At 38.4% G+C, this 25,007-nt stretch overlaps 1 protein-coding gene across 16 annotated transcripts in view; it reads right to left on the bottom strand.

Annotated features, from left to right (window-relative positions):
* The window catches only part of SOX6 (SRY-box transcription factor 6), a 605,015-nt gene that overhangs the window by 19,686 nt on the left and 560,322 nt on the right, over window positions 1-25,007 (bottom strand). For 9 of the 16 annotated variants that reach the window (XM_078058350.1, XM_078058359.1, XM_078058361.1 and 6 more), the window contains one exon: window positions 22,162-22,270. In XM_078058350.1, the coding sequence (XP_077914476.1) occupies window positions 22,162-22,270 (109 nt within the window). Of the gene's footprint in view, window positions 1-22,161; window positions 22,271-22,473; window positions 22,555-25,007 lie in introns of all 16 variants that reach the window. The other 7 variants (XM_078058353.1, XM_078058351.1, XM_078058356.1 and 4 more) reach the window with 1 other exon arrangement.

The following is a 25,007-nucleotide window of genomic DNA, read 5'->3' as shown; positions in this document are numbered from 1 at the left end:
CCTATTCCCTTCTGTCTTACTAAATTCTACTCTTTTCCAAGGGATAGACTCAGGTCCCACCCCACCAATAACCCTATATTGACCTTGCCCCTTTCTCCCATAGTACATACAGTCTACTTGACACTGACAGTGAATTAATTACACAGCAGATATCTAGGACTCACAATAAATGTTCCCATAAATTTAGAAATTCAAGCACAGTACAGTACAAAGTATAAAAATGTGAATTAGGAAATGGAAAATAGGAATGCTCCAAGGCAGGCATGCATCCCTTTTTTCTTGCCTCCTCTCCTCTCTTCCAAGGAAAGTCAAGTGAAAAATGAATGGGGACATCCTGACCTAAACTAGGACTGTTATATCAATGAACCAAGATTTGAGAAGAAGAGACTTATCCAGGGAGGCCAAGGTTTGAAACCACTTTTAAACCAGACCCGATATCTAATCAGAGTCAGAATTTTAAGAACATATTTAGGGCACAAAGCCAAAAGAATATTTAGAAAGTGTTCCTTAGCTTCCCTAAACTTTGCTTCATGAAACAAAATGGTTAAGGAATTATTGTTGCAGCAGTAGAAATAGAGACCACTGGATATGTGTGTATAAATTCAGAAGTTTTAAAATGAAAATTGTATATTATGTAAGCTTTTTTAAACACATAAGGAAAATTCTATAGACTACTACAGAATTGTTTTCAAAAGGCGTGCTATTAGTCTGAATAGTTGAAGCCTAAAATCCACCTTCTGTTATGATTAAAATCTACATTTCAAGTGTGACTTCATACTGCTTCATTCATTTTTTAAAATAATACCAAGTTTGAAAAAAAAAAGCACTTCATTCTAAAATAGCCGATGTTCTGTGTCAGAATCCAGAATTGTCCTAGGGACTGTCTCACAATTCTATGAAGCAGCCTCTTTTACTTTTAAGAGCAGAGGAATCATTTGTGAGTTCACTGTTCATGATATAGCTCCTCATGGAAAGCAGTTCGAAAAAGCCCAGACCCAAAGCTATGTACCTAAAAACTACTGCTTTCAGGCTGACCCAAGTGTCTTTAATTACAAGCAGTAGTAATCCTAAATGACAGTTCCTGGCAGGCCAGCAGGTCACCACCACCACACTAGGCACCATGGGAAAGCTGTGTTCCCTGCACTCCAGGAATTCCTGTTCTCTTCAGCTTCCTCAGGGGGCTTGGTTTGATGAATTCATCTTTTGTCTTCCCATATCATAGTTTGGGTAAAGACAAACTTTCAGTTAGACAAAGAAAGATAGTCCATGGGGAGAGAAGAAAAATTGCCAAGGCAAAGACTTCCTTAGAAATCTGTGATTTAAATGATTTAAAGAGAAGACAGAAAGTTGAGTTTTTCCAGGTGGGTTGGAAAGGCCAGTGTAACCATCATAGACTATGGCAATGGTCCTGAACTAATCCTAGAGAGGCCCCCTTCCTGGGTAAATTCCAAGGGTTATGTGAGTGAATGAGTAAGTGTTTGTTATGTGTATATATATAAAGTTCTCCCTAAGGAAAAACTTTGGCTAATTCTATAATGTGCCTAGTAATCATTTATTTATGCACTAATTCAGCAAACACTTGTGACAAATTTCAGATAGACCCAACATTGTGATTGGGTCTACAAAGAATGATAACACATGTGCCTTTTTTAAAGGGATTTGGTCCAGTGAGGGAAACAGACACATAAATAGAAGATTACAAAACAGTATAAGTGCCAACAAAGGTAATTTAAAAAGACTATGAAAGCAGAGAAGAGAAGCTATTGATTTTGTTGGAATGAACAGAGATGACGATCAGGGAGGCCTCAGAGATGCCCTCGTGCCTGAGCAGCATCTTAAAGGAAGAAGAAAAATTTACCAGCAGGTATGAATTTGAAAGCATTCTAGGCTGGAGAATTAGTGTGAATAAAGTCACAAAAGATCGGTAAGGTTTTAGGGTATAAAAAGAAGCTGGCTATGCTTGGGCTTATAGAAAAAAATAGAGGAGTACTAAGAGACGAAATTAGAAATGTAAATAGGGGACAGACTGCTAAGTACCTTGAATGCCAAGCCAAGAAGTCTTTAAGGTTTTTAAACAGGGTAGTGACATGAACAAATATATTCAAGGAGACATCAAAATGGAAACTAAATGAGAAATTCTCTCTGAATAGTCTCAATGATTACTAATGAGCTAATAATAAATCTACCACTTATAATCTGCAATGTACAATATATAGTAAAGAACTACAAGTTGTGCAAACAACCACTAAAATATGACCTAGAGATAAAAACAACAAAACAAAACAGAACAAACAAATAAAACCTCAACAGAAAGAGAAACTGAGATGACTCACATAGTGTAATTAGCAAACAAGTGCTTTAAGGTAACCATTATAAACATGTTTGAGAACTTAAAAGAAAAGATTGTCATAATGAATACATAGACAGGGTTGGGGGGAAACTCAGCAGAGAAAGTTAACTTGAAAGAGAAATGGAAATTCTAGAACTGAAAAGTATATTTGAGATGAAAATTCACTGATTGGATTTCACGGAAGTTTGGAGTGCAGATAAAGGGTCAGTGAACTTGAAAATACAACAAAAGAAATTATCTGGTCTCAAAAACTAAGGGAATAAAAAAACTAAAAACATAAACACAGACTCAGCAATATGTAGAACACTATTAAGTGTCCTAAAATATGTGTAATTGAAGTTCCAAAAAGAAGAGAGAGAATCATGACTGAAAAATATTTGAAGAAACACTGGTTGAAAATTACTGGAACTTGGTGAGAATCATCAACTTACAGATTCAAGACATTCAGATAAATGCAGAAAGAATAAACTCAAAGAAAACCTAGACACTAGCCAAACTGCTGAAAAACAAAGACAAAGGGAAAGTTCCAGAGAAACAGGATATATTACAATATACAGTATATTACATACAAGGTAATAATAATATAAATGATCGCTGATTATAAGAAACAATGAAGGCCAGAAGACTATAGAACATCTTTAGAATGCTGAAATTAAATAAGTCAGTTCAGAGATTTACCTAGTGAGCATATGCTCCAAAAACGAATATAAAATACATTTTCAGATAAATGAAAGCTGAAAAAAATGTATTACCTGCACACCCATACCAAAAGAGATACTCATGGAAATTATTCAAGATGAAGAAAAAGAACATCTGACAGAAACTTAATACAGGAAGAAAGGAAGAGCACTAAGAATGGTAAATATGTGACTTAAAAAAAAAAAACAACTTTGTTTTCTTCTCTGTATTTCATCAATAAACAGCTGATTTTTAATGTTTTTCAAAGACAAGGGGCTACTTAATATAAAATATAACACTAGTGTGGGATTTATAACATATGAACTAGGTAAAACATGTGAGAACAATGGCACATTAGCACAAAGGATAAGGGTAGTAAATGGAATTAAATTGCTAAAGGTTGCTTTATTTGTGAAAAGTGGTATAATTTTAACTATAAGAAGACTCAATTAAGGATTTGTAGTAAATCACTAGAAACAACAACTAAACAAAATATAAAGAGGTATAGCTAAAATGTCAATAGAATAGGGGCGCCTGGGTGGCTCAGTCGTTAAGCGTCTGCCTTCGGCTCAGGTCATGATCCCAGGGTCCTGGGATCGAGCCCCGCATCGGGCTCCCTGCTCCGCGGGAAGCCTGCTTCTCCCTCTCCCACTCCCCCTGCTTGTGTTCCCTCTCACTGTCTCTCTCTCTCTCTCTGTGTGTCAAATAAATAAATAAAATCTTAAAAAAATAAAAATAAAAAAAATAAAATAAAATGTCAATAGAATAATTCAAATGGAAGACTGAAAAAGGACTCAAAAGGAGACAGTAAAAAGATCAGTGGTTTTGCCATGTGTCAGAGAAGGAGGGATGATGAGACAGGACACAGAGGATTTTTAGGGAAGTGAAAATACTCTGCATGATATCATAATGATGGATATATGTTACTTTACATTTGTACAAAACCATAGAATGTACAATACCCAGAGTAAACACTAAGATAAACTATGGATTTTGGGTCATCATATGTCAAGATGGATCCACCCATTGAATGTACCACTCTCCTGGGGTGTACTGATAATGGGAAAGGCTATGCATGTCTGGGGAAAGGGAAATCCCTATACCTTCCCCTCAATTTTACTATGAACCTTACACTGCTCTAAAGAAATAAAACCTTAATATTAATAGGATTCAATTAACTCAAAGGAAAGAAAAGAAAGACAGAAGGCCAAAAACTGAGGGAACAAACAGAAAATAGCAAATTACAAGACTTAAGCCCATCAAATTCAATAATCACATTAAATATGAATAAATTAACTAATCCAACTAAAATCAGAGATTTTCAGAATGGATAAAGAGTTGAAATCAATGAAATGTAAACCAAACACAATAAGGACAATTTACAAGGCCAAGGGTTAGTAATTTAAAAGCTCAATAAAATTGATAAACCCCTAGTAAGACTGATCAACAAAGAGAGAAAACAAAAATACCAATATTTGGATTGAAAGAGGGGATTTTACTATAGATACTACTCACATTAAGAGGATAATAAAAGATTATTGTGAATAACTTAATTCCAATAGACTTGACAACTTAGATAAAATGAACAAGACACAAACTACTAAAATTCACTCAAGAATAAATAGAAAACCTAAATACTCTTATAGCCAATAAAGAAACTATATTTATAGCCAACAACCTTCTCATGAAGAAACCTCCAGTCCCAATGGTTTCACTGGTAATCCTTTCAAATGTTTAAGGAAAAAGTAAAATAATTTTATATAAACTAAGAAAGTAGAGGTAGAAGGAACATTCCCCAAATTTATTTTATGAGGTGGCATTATACTCTGACAAAGATTTGAACATAAATGCAAAAATTCTTAATAAAATATTAACAAATTAAAGCCAGCAACATGTAAGATAGATAATAAATCATGACTAAGTAGGATTTATCTCAGGAATGTAAGTAATTTAACATCTGAAATCAGGCAATGTAATTCACTATATAACAAAACAAAGGGAAAAAACATGATCATCACAACAGATTCAGAAAATGGTTTTAACAAAATTCAATATCCACTCATGTTAAAAACTCTCAGGAAACTAGTAATAGATGAGAACTTCCTCAGTCTGGTAAAGGGCGTTTAAGAAAACCCTGTAGGACATCATACTTATTAGCGGACTACTGAATGCTTTCCCCTAAGAATGAAGAAGGCAGGGGATGTCTACTCTCACCATTGCTTATCAACACTCTTCTGCAGGTAGAGAAATAAAAAGCAAACAGATTGGAAAAGAATAAGTAATGTTATTTGTATTCATAGATAATTGTTTACAAAGAAAATCCTAAGGACTCTGCAAAATAATTACTAAAACTAGTGAGTTTAGCAATATTGCAATACACAATATAAAAATACAGAAATCAACTGTATTCCTATATACTAGCAGCAAATAACTCGGAAATATTTTTTTAAGTTTACATTCCTAATAGCATCAGAAAATAAAATACTTGGGAATAAATAGAACCCAAAAAGTGTGCAAGACCTCTGCACTAAAAACAATACATTTGTCAATTAAATTAAAGAAGACCTAAATAAATAGAGGAATACACCATGTTCATAGATCAGAAGAGTCCATATGGTTAAGATGTTAATTCTTTCCAAATCTATCTATATATTCAACCCAATCCCAATAAAAAAAATCACCAAAAGATAATTTTTTAAGAAATTAACATGTTGATTTTACAATTTATATAAAAAATAAAGCAGTGAGAACAGCCAAAACAAACTGGAAAAAGTTGGAGGATTCAAAGTACTTGATTTCAAGACTTAGAGTAAAAATGTGACATTTTTTAAAACTAGAGTAAAAAAGACAGCATGATATTGGTATAAACATAGACAAATAGACCACTAGAACAGAATTTAAGAGTCCAGAATTAAACCCTCACATATATGGTCAATTTTCAATGAAGACTTAGGCTCTTAAAGTGGGAAATGATAGTCTTTTCAACAAATAGTGCTAAAACAAGGGGATAAATATGTGGAAAAAAAATAAACCTTGACCTCTTATCACATACTACCCCCAACAATTAATTTGAGATGAATCATAAAAAAAACCAAAGGAAAAACTCAATGAATACATAAGAGAACATTTTAGTGACCTTGGAGTAAGCAAAGATTCTTAGAGATAGCCTATAAAGAAATAACTATACAAGAAAAATGATAAGTTGAACTTTATCAAATTAAGACTCTGCTCATCAAAAGTTGTTTAAAAAACGAAATGTCAAAGCATAGACTGGGAAGAAATATTCATAATACACATATCTGACAAGAACTTGTATCAAGAATATATGAAGAACTTCTACAGAAAAACAATCTAATTTAAAAATGGGTAAAAGGCATGAACACTTTACAAAACAGAAGATGAACATGGTGTATTCCTCTATTTATTTAGGTCTTCTTTAATTTAACAAATGTACTGTTTTTAGTGCAGAGGTCTTATGCAATTTTTTGGTTCAATTTATTCCCAAGTATTTCATTTTCTGATGCTATTAGGAATGTAATATATATATATAGTTATGGCCAATGAGCACATGAAAAGGTATTACATATCATTAGTCATCAGGAAAATAGAAATTAAAACCACAATAGATAGCACTTCCCACCCACTAGAATGGCTTACAACACTACACATTGGCAAGAATATGGAGCAACTGGAACTCTAATATGTTGATGGTGAAAGTGTAAAATGGTGTAACCATCTTGGGAAACAGTTTGGCAGTTTCTTATAAAGTAAAATATATACTACCAATGACTCAGCATTTCCACTCTTAGGTACTTACCCAAAACAAATAAAAACTTTGTCCAGAAATAGATTTATGTAAGAATATCATAGCAGTTTTATTTATCATAACCAAAAACTGAAAATAACTGGAGAATGGACAAATTGTGGTATAGCCATACAAGGGGATACTATTCAAAGTAAAATTGTTTTAACTCTTAGTTAAAAAAAAGAACCCAAATAAAATAGAAAGCCAAACAAACAAAAGGGATCTTTTCCTGAAAGGTTTTTCTTCTCTGTGGACCTGAGTTTACGGCATATTCAGGCCATTGTGAACTCAAAAAGTTGGTCTCATTTACCAAAAAACTAAAAAATAAATAAATAACAATAATGAAAATTAAAATATATATATTAAGAAGGGCAAAAAAAGCTTCTTAATAAAAAGAAACATAAATATATACCATTGGATTGCTTGGCAATCACAATATTTTAGGCTATTACAGTCTATCAATAGAATAGTTAATTTTCTCCTGTGGGATTCTGGAAAGAGTTACATGATACAGTTAATAGTCCCTTATTTGGGTTAATAGAAATAATGATAATGAGTGCATCAGAAACAAAAATATAGAAGATGAAGGAATTTCAGAAGGGGGCTTGAAAAATTAGGAAAGATAGAAGGTATTAATTTCACCATGTTTATCCCACCAAATCTATCTTACTATTGTAGAAGCCTAATGCACTGTGTTGTAGGAACGGCTGACAGCTGTCTCTCTCTGATTATGGAAGTTCTGCAAACTTCTCATTCCACTTACTGCCAGAAAGTGAACTTACTTTCATTATAAGAAGGCTGCTTGGAATTCAAATTTGATTTCTTCTTACAAACACAGAATAAAATAAAACACAAAACAATTGGACTATCCTAGTGGTTTACTTGGCAGGAAAATACATTCCATGGCTGAGCAAGAGTCTTAATCATTAGAGAAGTGATGCGTTCATCTTTTGAGAAGGGATGCCAGGGGTGAAGACTGTGGTCTGCTCTCTATGTCTTTTATACAAGTTTAGCTAGATAGGTTAGCAAAGAATTACCTTCTTTAATCCCACTAAAAACAAATACCTGACTTCAACTATTGAACTTTATAGCAAGAAATTCACTGAATAACCTAGATAGATAGATAGATAGATAGATAGATAGATAGATATTGTATATAAAGAAAAACTCCCATTGAGTATTTTGGAAACAGACATTTCACTAGACCAGGTTGGAGGTCAGTTTCCAGGACAGGCATACAATATGTGCTAAGTAATTTTACATACAATAATATTTACAAAGTGCTTTCAGTAAATACGTTATCTGAATCCTCTTTACAATTCTTTGAAATCAGTAAGGGGGTAGATATATTTGCCCCACTTTATAGAGGAGAAAACCAAGGCTCAGAGAACAGGTTGCGTTAGCTTCCTCTGGAATAACCAGATGCCGGTATGCTGCTCATAAGGGGCAGAGCCAGATCTAGAACTTCGGTCTTCTGACTTGCAGTGTAGTTCATTTCCCCTACACCAAAGCTACCCCAGTCACTATTCTGTGATCTGAAATAACTGAATTTTAAAGCCCACCATTCCTGGGCTGGAACATTACTCTCCCCCCTGTAAGGATGCCATTTCTCTGCCACAGCTAAGCACATTAGAGGAGCCCATTACCAGTTATGAAGTTCATGCCACTGTCTAATTGGTTTCTGATAGACTGCCCCACCATAGATGCAAGAGCATGCAAAGAAAGCATGAAGGACTGAAATTATAGCAGGAATTAAAACGATGCTAAATTAATGCATTCCTGAGTTGCAGGATTATGAGCAAGTGTTATCGTGGGTAAGGCTTCTATTTTTTTCCTATTGGAAACTCCATTCTCTTTAAAAGATCAACAAGAAGAACCAAAAGGGAATTCCCTAAGGTCAGCTCTGAGGAAACATAAACCTCTAATTCAATAACTCTGCTACTGCTCTGAAAAAAGGCTTTATTATTGCAACATCCATATGGAGCCAATTGGACATTAATGACTAATCAATCCCTCCCCTTTCTATTCTACTTAAAGTGTCACAAACCATGTTTAGATTAGCCCATTTCCTGCTTAGGATTGCTCAAGATGTCTTTTGTTCTTTCAGGACCGGCCTGATGGAGGCAGCTTAAACAAACACACGACCAGAGTGGCGCAGGAGTTATAAAGTGCCATATGTGAATGAACAAAGGGGCTATACTAAAGCCTTTTGTGGTATTTGTTAATGTTTTTCATCTGAGCTTAAAAAGGCTTAATGACTTTGTGGTGAGCTGATGCATGTGGCTCGTGGCTTCGCAAAATGAAGGAAATTCTAACCAGTGATATACCAGGTCTGTAGTTTCAAGAGTCTCTTGCTTTCAGTTTTGGTGCCCATGTTTACTTTTTTTTTTTTTTTTAATTCTCAAGTTACATTTGCTTTACACACATAGCTAAACAGAGACCTTATCTTGTTTCAACTATAGGATCCAAGGGCAACTGGGATAACTTCTGTGATTCTTTATTTTAATGACCTGAAAGTACAGAGAACATCAAATATTCTACTTATTATCTATTTGCTATTTGTATGCACAGGAGAAAAGAAGCTGTTGAGCCCAGAAAAAGACATCATTTAAGTTTGAACCAGAGACCACTGTGGATGCAGTAAGACAATAATAGTTTCTGGCTTCCTAAGTTTTCAGGAGAACCAGGCTCGGATTCAAGTAGATTCCCTTGGAGAATACAGAGGCTGGTAAAAAGCTGGGAGGCTAAATTAATTCACGTTGCTCAGCAGCTTCTGGCTTCATCCAACTCAGTACACTACCATAGATTCTACATGAAATTAAGGAGCACAAACCAAGGTGAAGCGAATCTCAGAATTAGTTAACAAAGATACTACTAAACCCATCCTCTTGTTTCCATCCTTGTCACTCATCGATTGCCTTGGCCCGCTGGACTATTATAAATACTAGCCATCTAACTGATATGCCTCCTTCCAGCTTTGTGTCCCCAGTCCCCACTTAATACCTTTCCTAATTTCATCCAGAGTGATCCATCACAAATGCAATCCTGACCAGACTACTCCTATATTTAAAAGTTGTCCATGGTTCCCTAATGCCCCAAAGATGAAGTCCTTAGTAAGGCTCTTCATGACCTGGTCCTCTGCCTATGTCTCTAGTTCCACCTCTGCCTTCTCTACTTCAAAGCGTTTTACTTTCTAATACCGAACTACTTCTAGTTCTCCAGACAGCACGTTGTTTCATACTAAGAATTCAGGCTTTCCCTTTTCCTAGGATTTCCTGTCCACCTTGCAATCAATTATTCTTTGACTCATGTCAGGGCTGGTTTTCTCCATGCAGTCTTGCCTGGTCTGTCAGTTTGGGCTAAGTCTGGCAGGCTCCTATGGCCTCCTGCGCATCCCTTTATATTAACATTTATCATATTTTATCCAAACTACTAGTTGTATGTGCTCGCTTTCTTCCCGAGACTGTGCAACCCAAAACGGTAAGAGATGACTGTGTCTTATTCATAACTGCTTCCCCAAGGTATTCTATACAAGTGGGCATAGGTAAGTACTCAGAGGTAGAGAGCAGTGGACATCTTCAATGGTGAAAATTCTAGAGTGAGACTCAGATATCTACATGTTGCTTTAGAACCTGGGAATTTCTGAAATTAGATTTTGAATAAATCCCATTTTATTATATCCTATTAAATACCTTGCCTTACTTGAGCGCCCTGTAAAATAATAAGGCTTTGATGGGAAAATATACCCATCAGTGTTTGGGACTCAGAGATCTTTGGTTGTAATCTGACTTCTTTTATTGACTTGCCACACCACACAATTCTGAAATCCCAGCTTCCCCACTTCCTGGGAAATCTTGAAAGGATGGTAGGGCAAGTCTGAGCTTTTTGGAAATATTAAATCTGGAAGCTGTTCTAGCGTTGTAGGGTGTGTGTAAATATATACAACTAGACCATGTATTCAAACAGGTGTACGATGGAGCTTCCTTAGATAGCACAGTCATTATGAAATAGATAAAAATGCTAATAGAATAAGAGAATGTTAACATGAGAGGGATATTAAAGATCATCGAATTCACATTCCTTATGCAACATGAGGAAACTGAGGTTTAAAGAGGTGAAACTGACCAAGCCTCACAGTTAGTAAGTGGCAAAATCACAAGGAACTCGGATGTAACTATCCCCTAAGTTTCACATTTGTCATCAGAATTAATTTCTAAAATGGTCAGTTGAATTGTTTCAATCGCATCTGGACTTAGCTTTTAAAACTCAATAAAACTCATTTAATTGGTTTCTCTTCTCCATTTCTTTCAGGGAATTTGCCTTTTATTAGAATGAGAGATGCAGATCATGGGTGCAGTAGAAACTAAATGTTTTTATTAGGTTATGGTATGAAAATAATATGAGAAGGATTTGGGGCAATCAACTCATTTCCAAGATCCAACAAAACATCTTCACCCCAAGAATCTGGTGAAAGTATTTCAAAGGTACCTAATATTTGTACAGTTTGAAAGATTAAAAAAAACTTTCAGAAGTGTCTATTTCTCATTTTTTCCTGCTTTTAAATGAAAACCAACAGGAAAAAGCTACTCCAACAAATGCAAGCAACTCAATCAGCTCATCTTGGAGAAAAATGGGAGTCAGTGCGGCTCAGATGCTATGTCGTTAAATCCGGGTTTTAACTGTACATTTGACCTTTCCTAACTTGGGAAAATTAGTTCCCTTCTCTAAACGGTAATCTCATCTCCTGACAAAAGAGAGCTAATCATCTCTACTTGGCAGGATCCTTGTGAAGATTAAATAGGAATGTAAATTTCTTAGCTCATCCACTAGAACCCAGGAACCACTCACTAAGCAGTAGTTGCTGTTAGAAACAGTAGCAGTAGTACCAGCAAGACAAGTAGTAGAATGTCTATTCCAGTACCTAGGACATAGAAGGTGCTTCGCTTATGACTATTCCATTTCCAGTCTTGCCCCATACCTGGTGATGTTTCCTGTACCGCACAGGCCTGTTCTTCAGAGTAGTTATAAAATGAACCCACAAGTTAGCTGGAGAGTGCAATTTACTACTTCATGGAGCTTCTTTTCTGCACCCAAGCTAAAAATATTCAAAAGAGTCTCTATGATAAAGAGCTAAAATGTATCAAATATGCACAGGACCCAACCTCAAAAGACCATTTCACATCCCCCAGTTCCCACATGTGGAAACTGTAACCAGACGATGCTGCTCAGTCCTGGACAGAAAAAAAGGGAAGGGATCATTATCTTGTGAATTTATGGATCAGCTTTTCATAAAGGACTCATTTGGAATAACAAAGGATTAGGATTATTGACTTATGAGGCTGTAATAAATGGAGGGCAAGGTAGTTTCAGGGACAGCTGACAGTTGTTTTTCTTTCTTTCTTTCTTTCTTTCTTTCTTTCTTTCTTTCTTTCTTTTCTTTCTTTCTTTCTTTCTTTCTTTCTTTCTTCTTTCTTTCTTTTCTTTCTTTCTTCTTTCTTTTTCCTTTCTTTCTATTATGCTATGTTAGTCACCATACAGTACCTCATTACTTTTCGATGTAGTGTTCCATGATTCATTGTTTGCATATAATACCCAGTGCTCCACGCACTAACAGTTCTGTAAGTCTGCAACATGGACTGACCATTCTCCCTTTCTGTTTTGTCCTCATGTGGGACTAGTCTTCCGAGTGAAAAGTGAGCTTATATTGAAGCAGCATGAAGTGATTTCTCTGCCATGAAAGTATATATAAACCGGTAAGCTGCAATTTGTATTTTTAGTGTAAATTTAAAATGGTTGAATATATTGCTTATGAAATTCTCTTGGGGCTGAGACTTGGGATATTAAGTTTTAGTTCAGAGTTACTTTTTACAGCCTCCTCCTAAATGTAACAGTCTACAGTATAATGCAAATGCTGATGGATTCTTACACACTCGCTTCCCTCTGGTACCAAGACCTAATATGGGGCATCATATTAGGGCTAAGTATTCACTGAACAAAAACAATTGAAAAAGACCACTTGCCACTAATGAGAGGCAAAAGTACAAGACAGATCTGTAACACGTCCATCAGTCACCTCGGACAAAGTGAAATCACACTTAAATGGACGATATAGCCAGGAAGAAAAGAAGTATTTTTAATATGACTTGGATGAAAACCCTCCTAACTCCTACTCAGTTCTCTGATGAGGTTATAAGAAAGGACACCCACTGAATGGCCCCTCTGAAAGGCTATTAAACAGAACAGAGGAATAAAGAGACTAACAGATCTCCCAGACTAAACTAACTACTGTTTTTCCATTATTTTTGACCTCTATAATCCAAGTCAATCTTGAACAATTACAAGTTAATGCCTATTTATTTGGTGGCAAAGTCCAAACTCTTGAGCCTGGCATTCAAGGCCATCCACAATATGGAACCTGGATATTTCTACAACATGTTCAATTCCACAAATAGTTACTAGGTACAAATATATGTGAGAAGGGGGGGAAATTGGAGGGGAGACGAACCATGAGAGACAATGGACTCTGAAAAACAAACTGAGAGTTCTAGAGGGGAGGGGGGTGGGAGGATGGGTTAGCCTGGTGATGGGTATTAAAGAGGGCACGTTCTGCATGGAGCACTGGGTGTTATATGCAAACAATGAATCATGGAACACTACATCAAAAACTAATGATGTAACGTATGGTGATTAACATAACATAATAATAAAATATATATATATATGTGTATATATATATATATGTATGTATGTATATATATATATGTATGTATGTATATATATAACGAGGCTTTTACTGGGCTTGGTGGGGAACACAAGGGTCAGAAAGGTGATTCTTCCCTTCTGGAACTTCCTTATAAATGTCTGTGTGCTTTACCATTCCTGCGTCTGCTTGGATTATTCCCTAAACTAAAAGTTCTTCCCCTTCTCTCTGCTCATCCAAACCTAAGCTTATCTCCAGCTATATTTCTATCAGGCCTGCCAGTCATTGCTATCCAAAAGCACTGTCACTTCCTCTTATGAACAGCACTCTTTTTCTGGTTCTCTAATGACGGACCTGCACACGTAACCCTTTAGGTTGCTTTGCTTTCAATGTGTTGCTATTATAATCCCAACCACATTACTAGCTCTTGGAGAATATAGTGCAGTCCATCTTTAAAAAAATCCTTCCCGCCATTCCCATATGTGCTGTGCACATAAGAGATAATCAGTACATTGTAACATGAACATGGGAGTAAAACTGAAGATTGGGGGCCCCTGAAGTACAGACAGATCCTGACTGGAAAGGTTTGGATATCGGCACCAGCAATTCAGTCTACGGGGAACCACCGCTATAGAGTATGAAATGGCCTGTAGTGGGCATAAGCAAACGGTCACAGGCAAGCAGAGTGAAATGAGACCACGAATATAAAAGGAGACAGGCAAAAATAAAAATATGTTAGTTAAAAAAAAGATAAGAAGTTGGTAACAAAAAATGAGAAAGAGCTAGATGGTTATCAACTTTTTGAAATAAGTTAGAAAGACAGTTATCAGAACTTGAAAAAGAGGAAAGGACCAATTAGGGGGGAAGAAAAAAAAAGGTTGGTCTCAAATCCAATCCTGACCTTAAGCAGAAAGAATTTAAAAAGCACTCCCAATTGGCCTGATGCTCTTTAAATCCCACCAGCCTAAGGTTGGGTTGAATTCACTGGCCTGCAGACAGCAAGTCAAATGGCTCTTGCTACCAAGAGAGGATATAATCAGACGGGGTCCATACCCCAAGAGCTACATAGTCGGCCCGAACATGGCAGATAGAGCTCTACCAGCCAGGCTTTACTCTGATGTGTTGGAATATGTGAAGCAGACCTACATTGTACCGAGCAAGCACAGACTGATTTTGTAGTCCCACTGGGACCATATGTGGGCTGCTCTTATCTCAGATCTAATTTTCATGGTAGATGTTGTTAATCTTTTGTGGCCCAGTTTCTCAGACAAGTTGGGGAAGTACTTCTGTGCTTCTGTGTAATTCAGTAATAGGATAGAGAAGCATTTTTTCCTTCGGGTAGATGATATTCAGTCAGAAAAGTAGATAGAGGTGTGTGTGTGTGTGTGTGTGTGTGTGTGTGTGTGTGTGTGTGTGGTGGTTATATGTATTGTCATTGACACTTCTTTAGAGAAGAAGCCAGCCCAATGAGAAACCAGCTCTTGGCCAGGGCTAGGTTCCTCAGTAAAGGGAGGCTAGCTCTTCGGGCTTTCTAGCTTAAGCAACTCTGAGAAGCAGGTTGAGCTCCCTTTATGAAGTATTAGGGGATGGAGTTATATAAGAATCTTGACATTTCACTCTCTTGCCCCATCAGGGCTATCCATCACTTGGAGAGTTCAATGGAAATTGTTTTCCACCAACATTAAAAGTTATTTGGGAGCTTTTAAGACACAGCAAATATATTTCTTTAAGAGAAGTTTATTTGCTTGTTTAAGAGAGCGGCACTTTATATATAGTGCTGATATAAACTGGTGCACAGGATCCTCTAAAACTGTTTATATCCACAGTAAAATACATTTTTGTGATACTCATACAACAGAGTTAGTCCGGAGCCAAGGGCTTTGTGAACTCGGCTTATCTCCCAGCCTGTGGCTGTTACTCAGTCCTCTCCAGGTCTTGGGCCTCACTGCTTACTAATCCTGGCTTCGGACCCCAGCCTGCTGGTTCCATAGAAACTGCTTTGCCGGTTCATTCCTCTAAGATTCCTGGAAACACTGTTTTAGGCAGGCATGGCAAGTCAACCCCATAAGCCACGGCACAGCTCTGGTTAGCGCTCTCTTCTGATTTACCTCAGCCTTTTCTTTTAATATGTACAATTTCCCATCTTTTATGCCTGACATATACTCTAGTACTTGGATTCCTTCTTGGGCAAAGACATCTCATTATAGAGATAGTATATTTCTATAATAATTTCATTTCTTTAAAAGATTATGTGGTCCTTAATTGATACTTGTTACATTCTAGTTGACTTAAAGGTGAATGATTTCAATTATATGGCAGTATAATAAGACAGTTAAAAAACTGTCAACTAGAAATTACCTGGACCAACTTCTTCAGCTACAGACGAGAAAATTCAGGAAAGAAAGTGACCCGCCCAGGGTGGCGCAACTAGAATTTAAATCCCCTAGTCCTTGAGCAAATACCTGAAGGGGTTTCATGTGGAGAAATACAAGTTTTATTTTTTATTTTTTGGAACCCAGAAGTCAGACTAGACCCAGTGAGTAGAAGTTACAAGGAAGCAGAGACAAATTCTGGCTACCAATAACAAAGAATTAATAATTAGAATCAGAATGAGCTTCTCAAGAAGTAGTCAGTTTTCTGTTAAGAGACTACGAGATGCATTTGAACAGAAGTGAGGTGACCACTTGTCAGGGATATAAGAAGGGATTTCTCGGCTGAAATTGTAAATCTGATGGTGTCTCTCCATTATTCCAATTCTGAGAATCTATGCGTTGCAGTGTGAAGCACTGTATCCCGTGGGCTTGGACTAATAATGACTTTCACATTCCAAAGTGTAAGCCCTTGTACCCTTAAACTCTGCACCAGATGACACTATGGCTTTCCCCCTGCTGCCTTGAATGAGCCCTGTATCTTCAAGTCAATCCTCCCTTCCCACCAGCAATAAGATCCGGGGAGGGGAAAGGGAATGAAAGAAGCTTCACAGATTTCGGAGTGTGAATCCAAGGGTAAACAGAGTTTTTAAGAGAAAATAATATTAATGTTACTAATAATATTAATATTAAGTGGTACATTTTTTAAGGAGGAAAAAGGAAAAGTTGCAGTCTCTCTTATTTGTCTATAGCCAGAGAGCTTAAATTGACAATAGTAGAGCCAACTTGAGGTATAAAATGTAGAAGCAATCAGAAGCTCACCAAAAAATAAAGCTTTCAGGAGGATGAAGACCATGTTGGCTGGGACCCAATACACAATTCAGTACAAGTCTATAAAACTCTTCTAAGCAAATCTGGGGATCTGAGAGCAATAGTTCGAAAAGGGACTGTTCTTGGTGCACGTATCCATTTCCACTCAAATCAATGCAAGTTTTTAATACATGGAGGACAGACGGCACATCACCATGGTTTCAGCCCAGGGTCCAGAAGTCTGGCCAATGATAATTACCTTCAGAGCTCATCCCTTTCGGAGCTCATATCCCACTATGCCCCACATCAAAATGAGGTGCAGCCTCCCTCTGAGGCTGGGACACAATAATTGAATTTGGGAATTAGAAGAGGTGTTAGAAAAATGGTTTCTTACCCCAGATATTCTGCAAAATGGAAAAAAAAAAAAAAGAAAATATCTCTTTAGAGATGCCAGGTGTGAAAGAGAGAAGAAACAGGATAGAAAGAATATGAAAAAGAAGGCAAGCCACAACTGTTATTGCTGGGAGAAGAGAAGGAGAGGACAGAGAGAAGAGGGGCCCATCCGCAAAAGGCAACTGGGAATTACTACCAGAGAGAGCTTCTCATTAATAAAAAGAAAAGTTCAGGAGACCTGAAAACTGGATGCAACAAGTGGCACAAATATCCTCTCAGAGCTATTGGTCTCCTCCTTCATTTTTCTGAGAAAAAAATAAGTGGAAACTATTGTGCCCAGATCACCTTTCCTATAAAAAAGGACAGGCGGTGTCCAATCTTAGATTTGGAAGGGGCCTTGGAGATAATGGAATCCAGAACCTCTCTTTTGAAAGATAAGGAGGCCTTAGTCACTCGTTTGCCATCCTCTAGTAAAAGAGCCTTAATCCAAACCTCCCAATAACTGGGGGAGCGCCCTTTCCACTCTAGTTTGCAACGTTGAAATCAGGAGAGTTGGGGGAAGCATCGCACGATTGCCGGAGAACGAGGAGAGGGGAAATGCCACGTGAAGAGTCCATCCAAAGTTGAACAGCTGTTCACCATTCTTAATACATGGTGACAGACTCCACTAATCCAGTCCTCTCTTCCTTCCATGTCCCACACAGGAGCTAACACGTTTTGGGTGCTCAGTGCACAGTAAGCCTTCAACTGCTTCAAAGCATAACAAGACCTTACACATGTTTCCTAGGCCCCCAGCACCAATGAATTTGTAGTTTTATAAATATCATGGTGAACAAGAAATGCTGTCTTGTCATATTCAAGCCAAATAACAGCTGGACTTTAAAAATAAAATTTTGAAGGCATTTGCCTTTTATATTTTTAATTTCTGTTTTCCTGGCTTATGGTTTTGTCATTTGATTTTGATGAGTGTTTAATACACATGCACAGCTGCCTCTTTGGGTGACCTTTCCCTTGCTGCCTCCATGCTCAGAGCTATGAAGCAGGCCCACAAGTTGCTTACTAAGTGATATTGGCATTTTCACGACTGGCAGATATTTTCCTGGGAAGCCCAGCTGGAACAGGCCCTCATCTCCTAAGCTGACGTACTTTGGTCTCTTCAGAAGCCTCACAGGAGGACGGGGTGCAAGTGGGAGGAAAGCATAGCCCTTTAAGATGGCTGTTCGGCATTATTCACAATAACCAAGACATGGAAACAACCTAAGTGTACGTTGATGGATGGATATATATATCACACTTTCTTCATCTCTCTCTCTATATATCTACATACATACACACACACACACATACAACTCTTGAAGGAGTTTTTGTGGATGAATATCATTCATCCACAAACAAGAAGACAATCCTGCCATTCACAACAACATGGATGGACCCTGAAGACATTACACAAAGTGAAATAAGTCAGACCGAGAAAGACAAATAATACTGTATTGTCTCACTTATATGAGGAATCTAAAAAGGGAAAACTCAGAAACAGAGTAGAACAGTGGTTTCCAGGGATCAGGGGGAAGGGAAAAGGGAGAGACGTTGGTCAAAGAGTATAAATGTCCAGTTTTAAGATGGATAAGCTCTGGGGAGCTAATGTACAGCATGGTGACTATAATTAACAATACTGTGTTATATACTTGCAAGTTGCTAAGAAGGTAGATCTTAAATTTTCTCATAAAAAAAGAGGTGATTATATAAGGTGACAGATGTGTTAACTAACTTTATTGTGGTAATCATCTTCTAACATACAGGTGTACCAAACCATCACATAGTACATCCGAAATTTATAGAGTTATGTATCGATTCTATCTCAGTAAAGCTGAGGAAAACATTTTAATTGCTGTGCCAAGGCAGAGGAAACACGGAGATGATCATGTGTGGACTGAGGAGAGGTGACGTGCTGGGCGAGGGCTGCAGCACCCACCTGCCAACTGAGCTGACCTAAGTAGCTTTCACTCTGAATCTCTGTGCGGCATAACCAAGTCTTGATCTTTTTAGCACTTTTCTCAGTGATAATTATGCCTGTCTGTCTGTAGATATTCCCCTTTTAATCTTCTGTCCTCCTTCACTAGACTTTAAACTCCAAGAGGTCAGGAACACATCGTTTTTCTTCCCTGGGTTTATCTAGTGTCTAGTTCTGGCACGCGGTAGACACTTAAGCAATGTTTTGTTTAGTTTTGTTTCGTTTAGACCATAAACTGACTGAAGGAGTTTGTAAGTTGTAGTTATTCTTTCACTGCAGTCCCTTCCTACTCTTCCTGTTCAGGGAAATGCGAAGGAGCAAGGAGAGAAAATATCACGTGTACCTGCTATCTGCTCGGACTTTAATAGGAACCGTAACCCCAGCAGGCTTTGCAATCATCTCTTACTTGAACCGACACCAGGAAATATCCCGAAGTCAGCAGAAGGTTGCTGCCCATCCCAGCAGCCCTCACAAAGGCAGTGCGCTTCTGTCCATCTGAGAGCTAGTAACTTGACTCCATTCATGAACTCACAGTGCCCCAAAGCACAGGAGGTCTCAATGGCAACTCTGGGCAAGCTTCTGAAGGGAGGTTTTCACACGCTCCTTAAGCTCCTGGGCCACTACAGCCCTTCTACTGTTACGCTCATCAGGCATTGCTGCTCTGTGTGACAGAGTAACACGAGAGCTGGGGTATGGCATGACTCACTATATTTAGGGGAGAGGAAATGGGCCATACTGAGGAAGGTCACAAGGACTTTGTTCAGAGAAGTGAAGGCACCACAGATTTATCCGTGTATACGGGGCGTGGTACAGCACCGTGGGTTCTGGAGCTGGGCTGCCTGGGATCGACTCTCAGCTCTACCCTGACTCTCTGTGTGACCTGTGGCAAGTTACTTGATTCCTCTCACCTTTAATATTCTCATCTGTAAAGTGGAAAAGAAATAATAACACCTTCTTTACAGAGTTGTATAAGGTTTATGTGGGAAAATATGTGTAAAAAGCAGGTAAGTGCTTCAAAAATGTTTGCTAACGAACAAACAATGAGAACAAAAACCAAAGTAGCCAGGAAATTGGTCTGAATCCAGATGATCTGGGTATTGAATGGAATTTCCAAAAATATTTCTATACAATATGTTTCCCTGCAGTTAAGGTTTTCATTTTTTCTTTTCACAATGGTTAGTAACTCCGATCATGCTTTTTAATTTACCAAGCCCATAATATCATTAACTAAATCGTTAGCATTATTGAGAGGTAACTGACCATGTGTATATCCATTATACAGTTAAGAAGCCAAATGAAGAAGGAAGAATGACAAATTAAGAGAACTGCTGGAACAAGGGTAAGGTGATGGAACTCTGTACCTCCTAGTCTCTGGAAAAATGAACAGACTGAATACTCCAAAGTGACGAAAAATATTATTTCACTGTGTACGGTCAAAGACTTAGGTACTCTGTGGTACGACTTTGCAACAAAATTGAGATGGGCCAGACCTGAATAACTGGTCCCCTAGACCAAGGAACCTCAATCCTCATGAAGAAAAACCTATACTTCTAAGTGCCTATAAAATATCAATGTCACTGTGCTCTTGGTACACGCTCTTCATGAAAGGCAGCGAGTGTATATCTGGTTTTGAGTCCTCTTTATCCCTCCCTTCCTCCTTCTTCTCTTTTTCTCTTCCTCTTCCCTGTCCTTCCCCCCCCACCAAACCCCCAATCCCCACACACATACCAATCAGAATTTAATACCTTGTCCCCAAGACTATCATCACACATCAGTCTCTCCTACCGGTATTAAAAAAAAATCTGCCTTCTGGAAACTCTCTGAAGTGCTTCCTAATGTCTGATACTGTCCATTTTTTAGCGCTCATGCCAGGGATTTCTGAACTGCCAGGCTGGTCCCAAGCTCTCACCAGAAGCCAGGCCCAGTTCAGATGTGGCTATGAAATGTCTTCGTGCATTTTCAGGGGATTAGGGTCCTGGAAGAAATTCTGCCAGTAAAGGGGATAATAGTAAGATTCGTCTCCTCAAACTAAAGAACTTCAGCTGGGACCCAAGTTGGGTGAAGTATTGTGTTACTCTGAAGAGAACAAATTAATCTTCCCTGACTGGTGGGAGAGATTCTGCCAAAGGAACAGCTAACGGGAAAACCAGTCCCTACTCTGTGATGACACAGTAAATAACCAGGCAACATTACTACTGAAGTGCTGACCTAACTCATAAATTGTACCCAGCCTCTGGGGAGCAATTTCTGCTGATTTGCTGCTTGTGCATTTAAAACAAACAAACAAAAAGGGAAGAGGAGCGGACAGGCATTGATAGTGCTGTGGGCAGACCCACCGAGAGCGAAGCTGGTCTTTCCATCCAGACTTTCAAAAGATTTTGGTAATGCTTGGTGCTCAAGCACAGGCGGGGCCTCGCCTGAGCAATTATTAATTTTATGTGAGATCTGCTGTAAACCATCATTGAGTTCCCAAAACGGTTTGACTGCACCTGGGACTTGCTTGATTTAGGGTTAAAAACAATCCTCCTTTGTATGTTAGTCTTTTTTTTTTTTTTTTTAAGATTTTATTTATTTGACAGAGCACAAGCAGAGGGAGAGAGAAGGAGAAGCAGGCTCCCTGCTGAGCAAGGAGCCCGATGTGGGACTCGATCCCAGGACCCTGGCATCATGACCTGGGCCGAAGGCAGCCGCTTAACCGACTGAGCCACCCAGGAGTCCCTGTTAGTCCTTTTTTAACAACAATTCAGTGACATGGATGACACATAGGATTCTGTTACTCACTGGAATGCAGAGGGCCTTTTTATTTGAAAACTGGAAAGTGGCACCTTGAAGTCCTTGAATGGCTATGTGTTCAGTAATATAGGATCTAGCTACCTCTCAACGTCCTCAGCTATAATATATAATGGAGGCTAACATTTCTTCTGCTTTGCCAAAAAAATCCAGCCGGTACTCCCAGGAAAGCCCGTAGAAGGTCCTAGAGCTAACTCAGTTGCACCGTCACAATCGCCCAGAGCAGCAGAAAAGAGCTACGGAAAAGCCACTCACCCTCTGCATCTTCTGGCCGCGTAAGATCGATGACACCTGGGCCCAGCTTTCCATCTTCACTTGACTTTCCTGTTAACTGGGGCCCCAAATTCTCAAAGCGTGTTCTTTCCTAGAGGAAAGAATAATCAGAGGCTTATTCTAGCTTCCAAAGCAGCCACTTTTTCCTTCCAGTTCCTATCTTGCTTTGTGGGCAAAACTTGGATTTACAAACATCGTTTCTGATCAACTAGGGGCTCAGAAAAGCTTTCAGGAAGGTTCCGCTAAAGCCTGACAGTGGAACCCACAGTGCTGACCGCGTCTAAAGCAGAGTACCTGCAAGGGAAGGAAACCGGCGCCAGGAAGCCCACCGGGCGGCACTGAGCATCTTCTCTCACTGGGATTTGCTCCAGTAGTCTAAAAGGAATGCAAGTGAAAGGTTTGAGCCTGCAGTGCAAAACTTGAAAGAGCAATTCCCATTAAAATCTACTGCTAGTTAACAGGAGAGGAATTTTCTCAATTAGAGATCACAGTTCATATTGGTATTCCTGGGAAAGTACAAATCAGAATTTTAGGCAAGAGGACTTCAAAAACAAACGTTTCCAAGCAGGCAGACGAGATGATGGCGTTGATGCTCTTATTTTGCTTAGGAGTTTCCACCGTTAACTTCCCCGGGAAGTAAAAAGGAGATTACTCCTAGCCCAGCCGTTGAGTGAGGAAAGTGAAAATCTCCTACCACTATAGGAGGGAAACTCAAAGATGTTATACCTGTTAACCGGCTCGTCCAGGAGAAGGAGCCTGAAATATCACATTGAACTCTCCCTCTGCCGCTCTCTGGATCAGTAGCCAAGGGCTCACTGACCGTCACTAAGATGGTGTTCTTGTCTGCAAAAACACAGCGCGTGTCCCCTTCTCGCCTCCTCACTACTCTCCAGACTCAAACTTGGCTTTGTGTGGTGCTTATGAATGAATGAGACCTTGTTGTTCATTACTATGAAACAATATTAAATGTCATGTCAGCTTGAATTTACAGACATGAAATAGCAGCTTCCAGCTCCGGGAATGGTTTCTGCATGTTATACTTAATGCATTATGCAGCAGTAGAGTGCTGATTGCTGTTCAGTCTATTGTTCAATGACCTAGTTCTGTACTGAGCATGTTCGGCATTAGACGGAAACACTCTGTGAGTGTTCTCTTCTGTAAGATGTTTAGAAACTTGGAAATATTCTTAAAGAGCAAACATACAATTACTTGATAGAGGCTGAGTCTCATTTGTACAGTCTCCCTACATTTGTGCTTTCTAATATGATTATTTTTGAATATCATTATATTTCTATAATTAATTCCCATCAGTCAAATTGTGCAGGAAGTCTTCCAGTTCCCCTTCATCGTGGAATATGTTGAAATCTGTGTTGGAAGAAAACACAGCATAAACCTTGCTTTAATCTAGCACCACGTCTATGAAAGATTTGCAGCAAAATCATAATCATGAATTTCCCCAACTGGGTAATACTAACTGGTTACAATGGTGGGCTATGGGCAAACCTCTGAAATACGACCCTTATAAAAAACAGAGTGAAAATAAAAAGCAAATTAGGCATGGTTCCCCAATATCTTCTTATGTGAAAACACTGCTGCACAAGAACAAATTAACCCAGATGCAGGCCACGACAGAAAGCAACCACAAGCCATGTGGGAGTTTCACACATTGCCGGGGGGGGGGGGGGGGGGGGGGGGGGGGGGCGGGGGGAGGGAAGGACAGCTGCTTTTAATCAGCCAATTTCTATTTTGGAGTAGCACTTTTGGTTGTCACGATGTAAAGAAAAAGAATTAAAGTGAAGATGAGTAGTACCAGGGAAAGCAAAATATTCAACCTTTGTTTTATCACATTGTTTCGCATTTCAAATATTTGCATGTGAATGCTTTCCCTATGTTAAATGCAAAAGGAGTTTTGATGTGACACCTGCAATCTTCTTGGAAGAACAACTTTTAGCTGTATTTTCATGGGGGGAAAAACAACTTTCTCTGAAAATCAACAGACCGTGCTACCTATCAATATGCATATTTCAAGTATCTTTCTAGTCATTCATTCTCTTTGATTTTACCGGAAAATATTCTCAGTAAAAAAAAATAAAGTTCCTGAAAGAATATCAATATTTTGACAAGGAAGGAGAAGAGGGAAAATTACATGCCATGGTTTGTAAAATCCTAAGACAACAAAGCTTACATGATGATAATATCTTTTCTTTTATAAAAAATGAAGTGCACTCACAATTCAGTATTATCAGCTTGTTTTTAATCATAACAAAAAACATTCAGAACATTCAACAACACATTCACAGTGTCTTTGAAGTCATACATTTTTTGACTTCATTGAAAAAAAACATTCTTCTGCAGAGATACTTTCCTTATAAAATATCAATATTTTGACAGAGTAGAAGTCAAGGAAGAATATCCCATGAAACACTTGTTAAACAGGCAGAAAATAAATCAATGATAAAAATTGTTTTGGGCAGTGGGCTGCATTTTATATTTGGTAATATTAAGCACTTGTGTTTGAGATTAAAGAAGGACCCTGCAAAGCCATGCCCTTTCATATAAATTTCTACCTAGTCTCCCAGAAGATTTCCTTCTTCAAAGAATAGCTCAGAATATTTATTTGCCAGCCACATAACCATAGATAAGAAGAGGGCCTGATGTCTACAAGTTAGCTCCAGGCAGCTGGGCTAAGCAAAGATTTTACCAGTGAGGTGGAACATGAGCCTGGTAAATACAGGATTGTGGACATGGGCACAGAGATTTGTTCAAAGATACTTTAGTTCCAAGAGGCTTCAACTTCTGGCCATTAAGTGCCAATGGGTATGCCCCTA

The sequence above is a fragment of the Halichoerus grypus genome, chromosome 11 (assembly GCF_964656455.1).
Source record: "Halichoerus grypus chromosome 11, mHalGry1.hap1.1, whole genome shotgun sequence".
In the NCBI taxonomy this organism is placed as follows: Eukaryota; Metazoa; Chordata; class Mammalia; order Carnivora; family Phocidae; genus Halichoerus; species Halichoerus grypus.
Note: the sequence above shows the minus strand (reverse complement) of the source record. Positions and strands in the feature narration are given on the sequence as shown.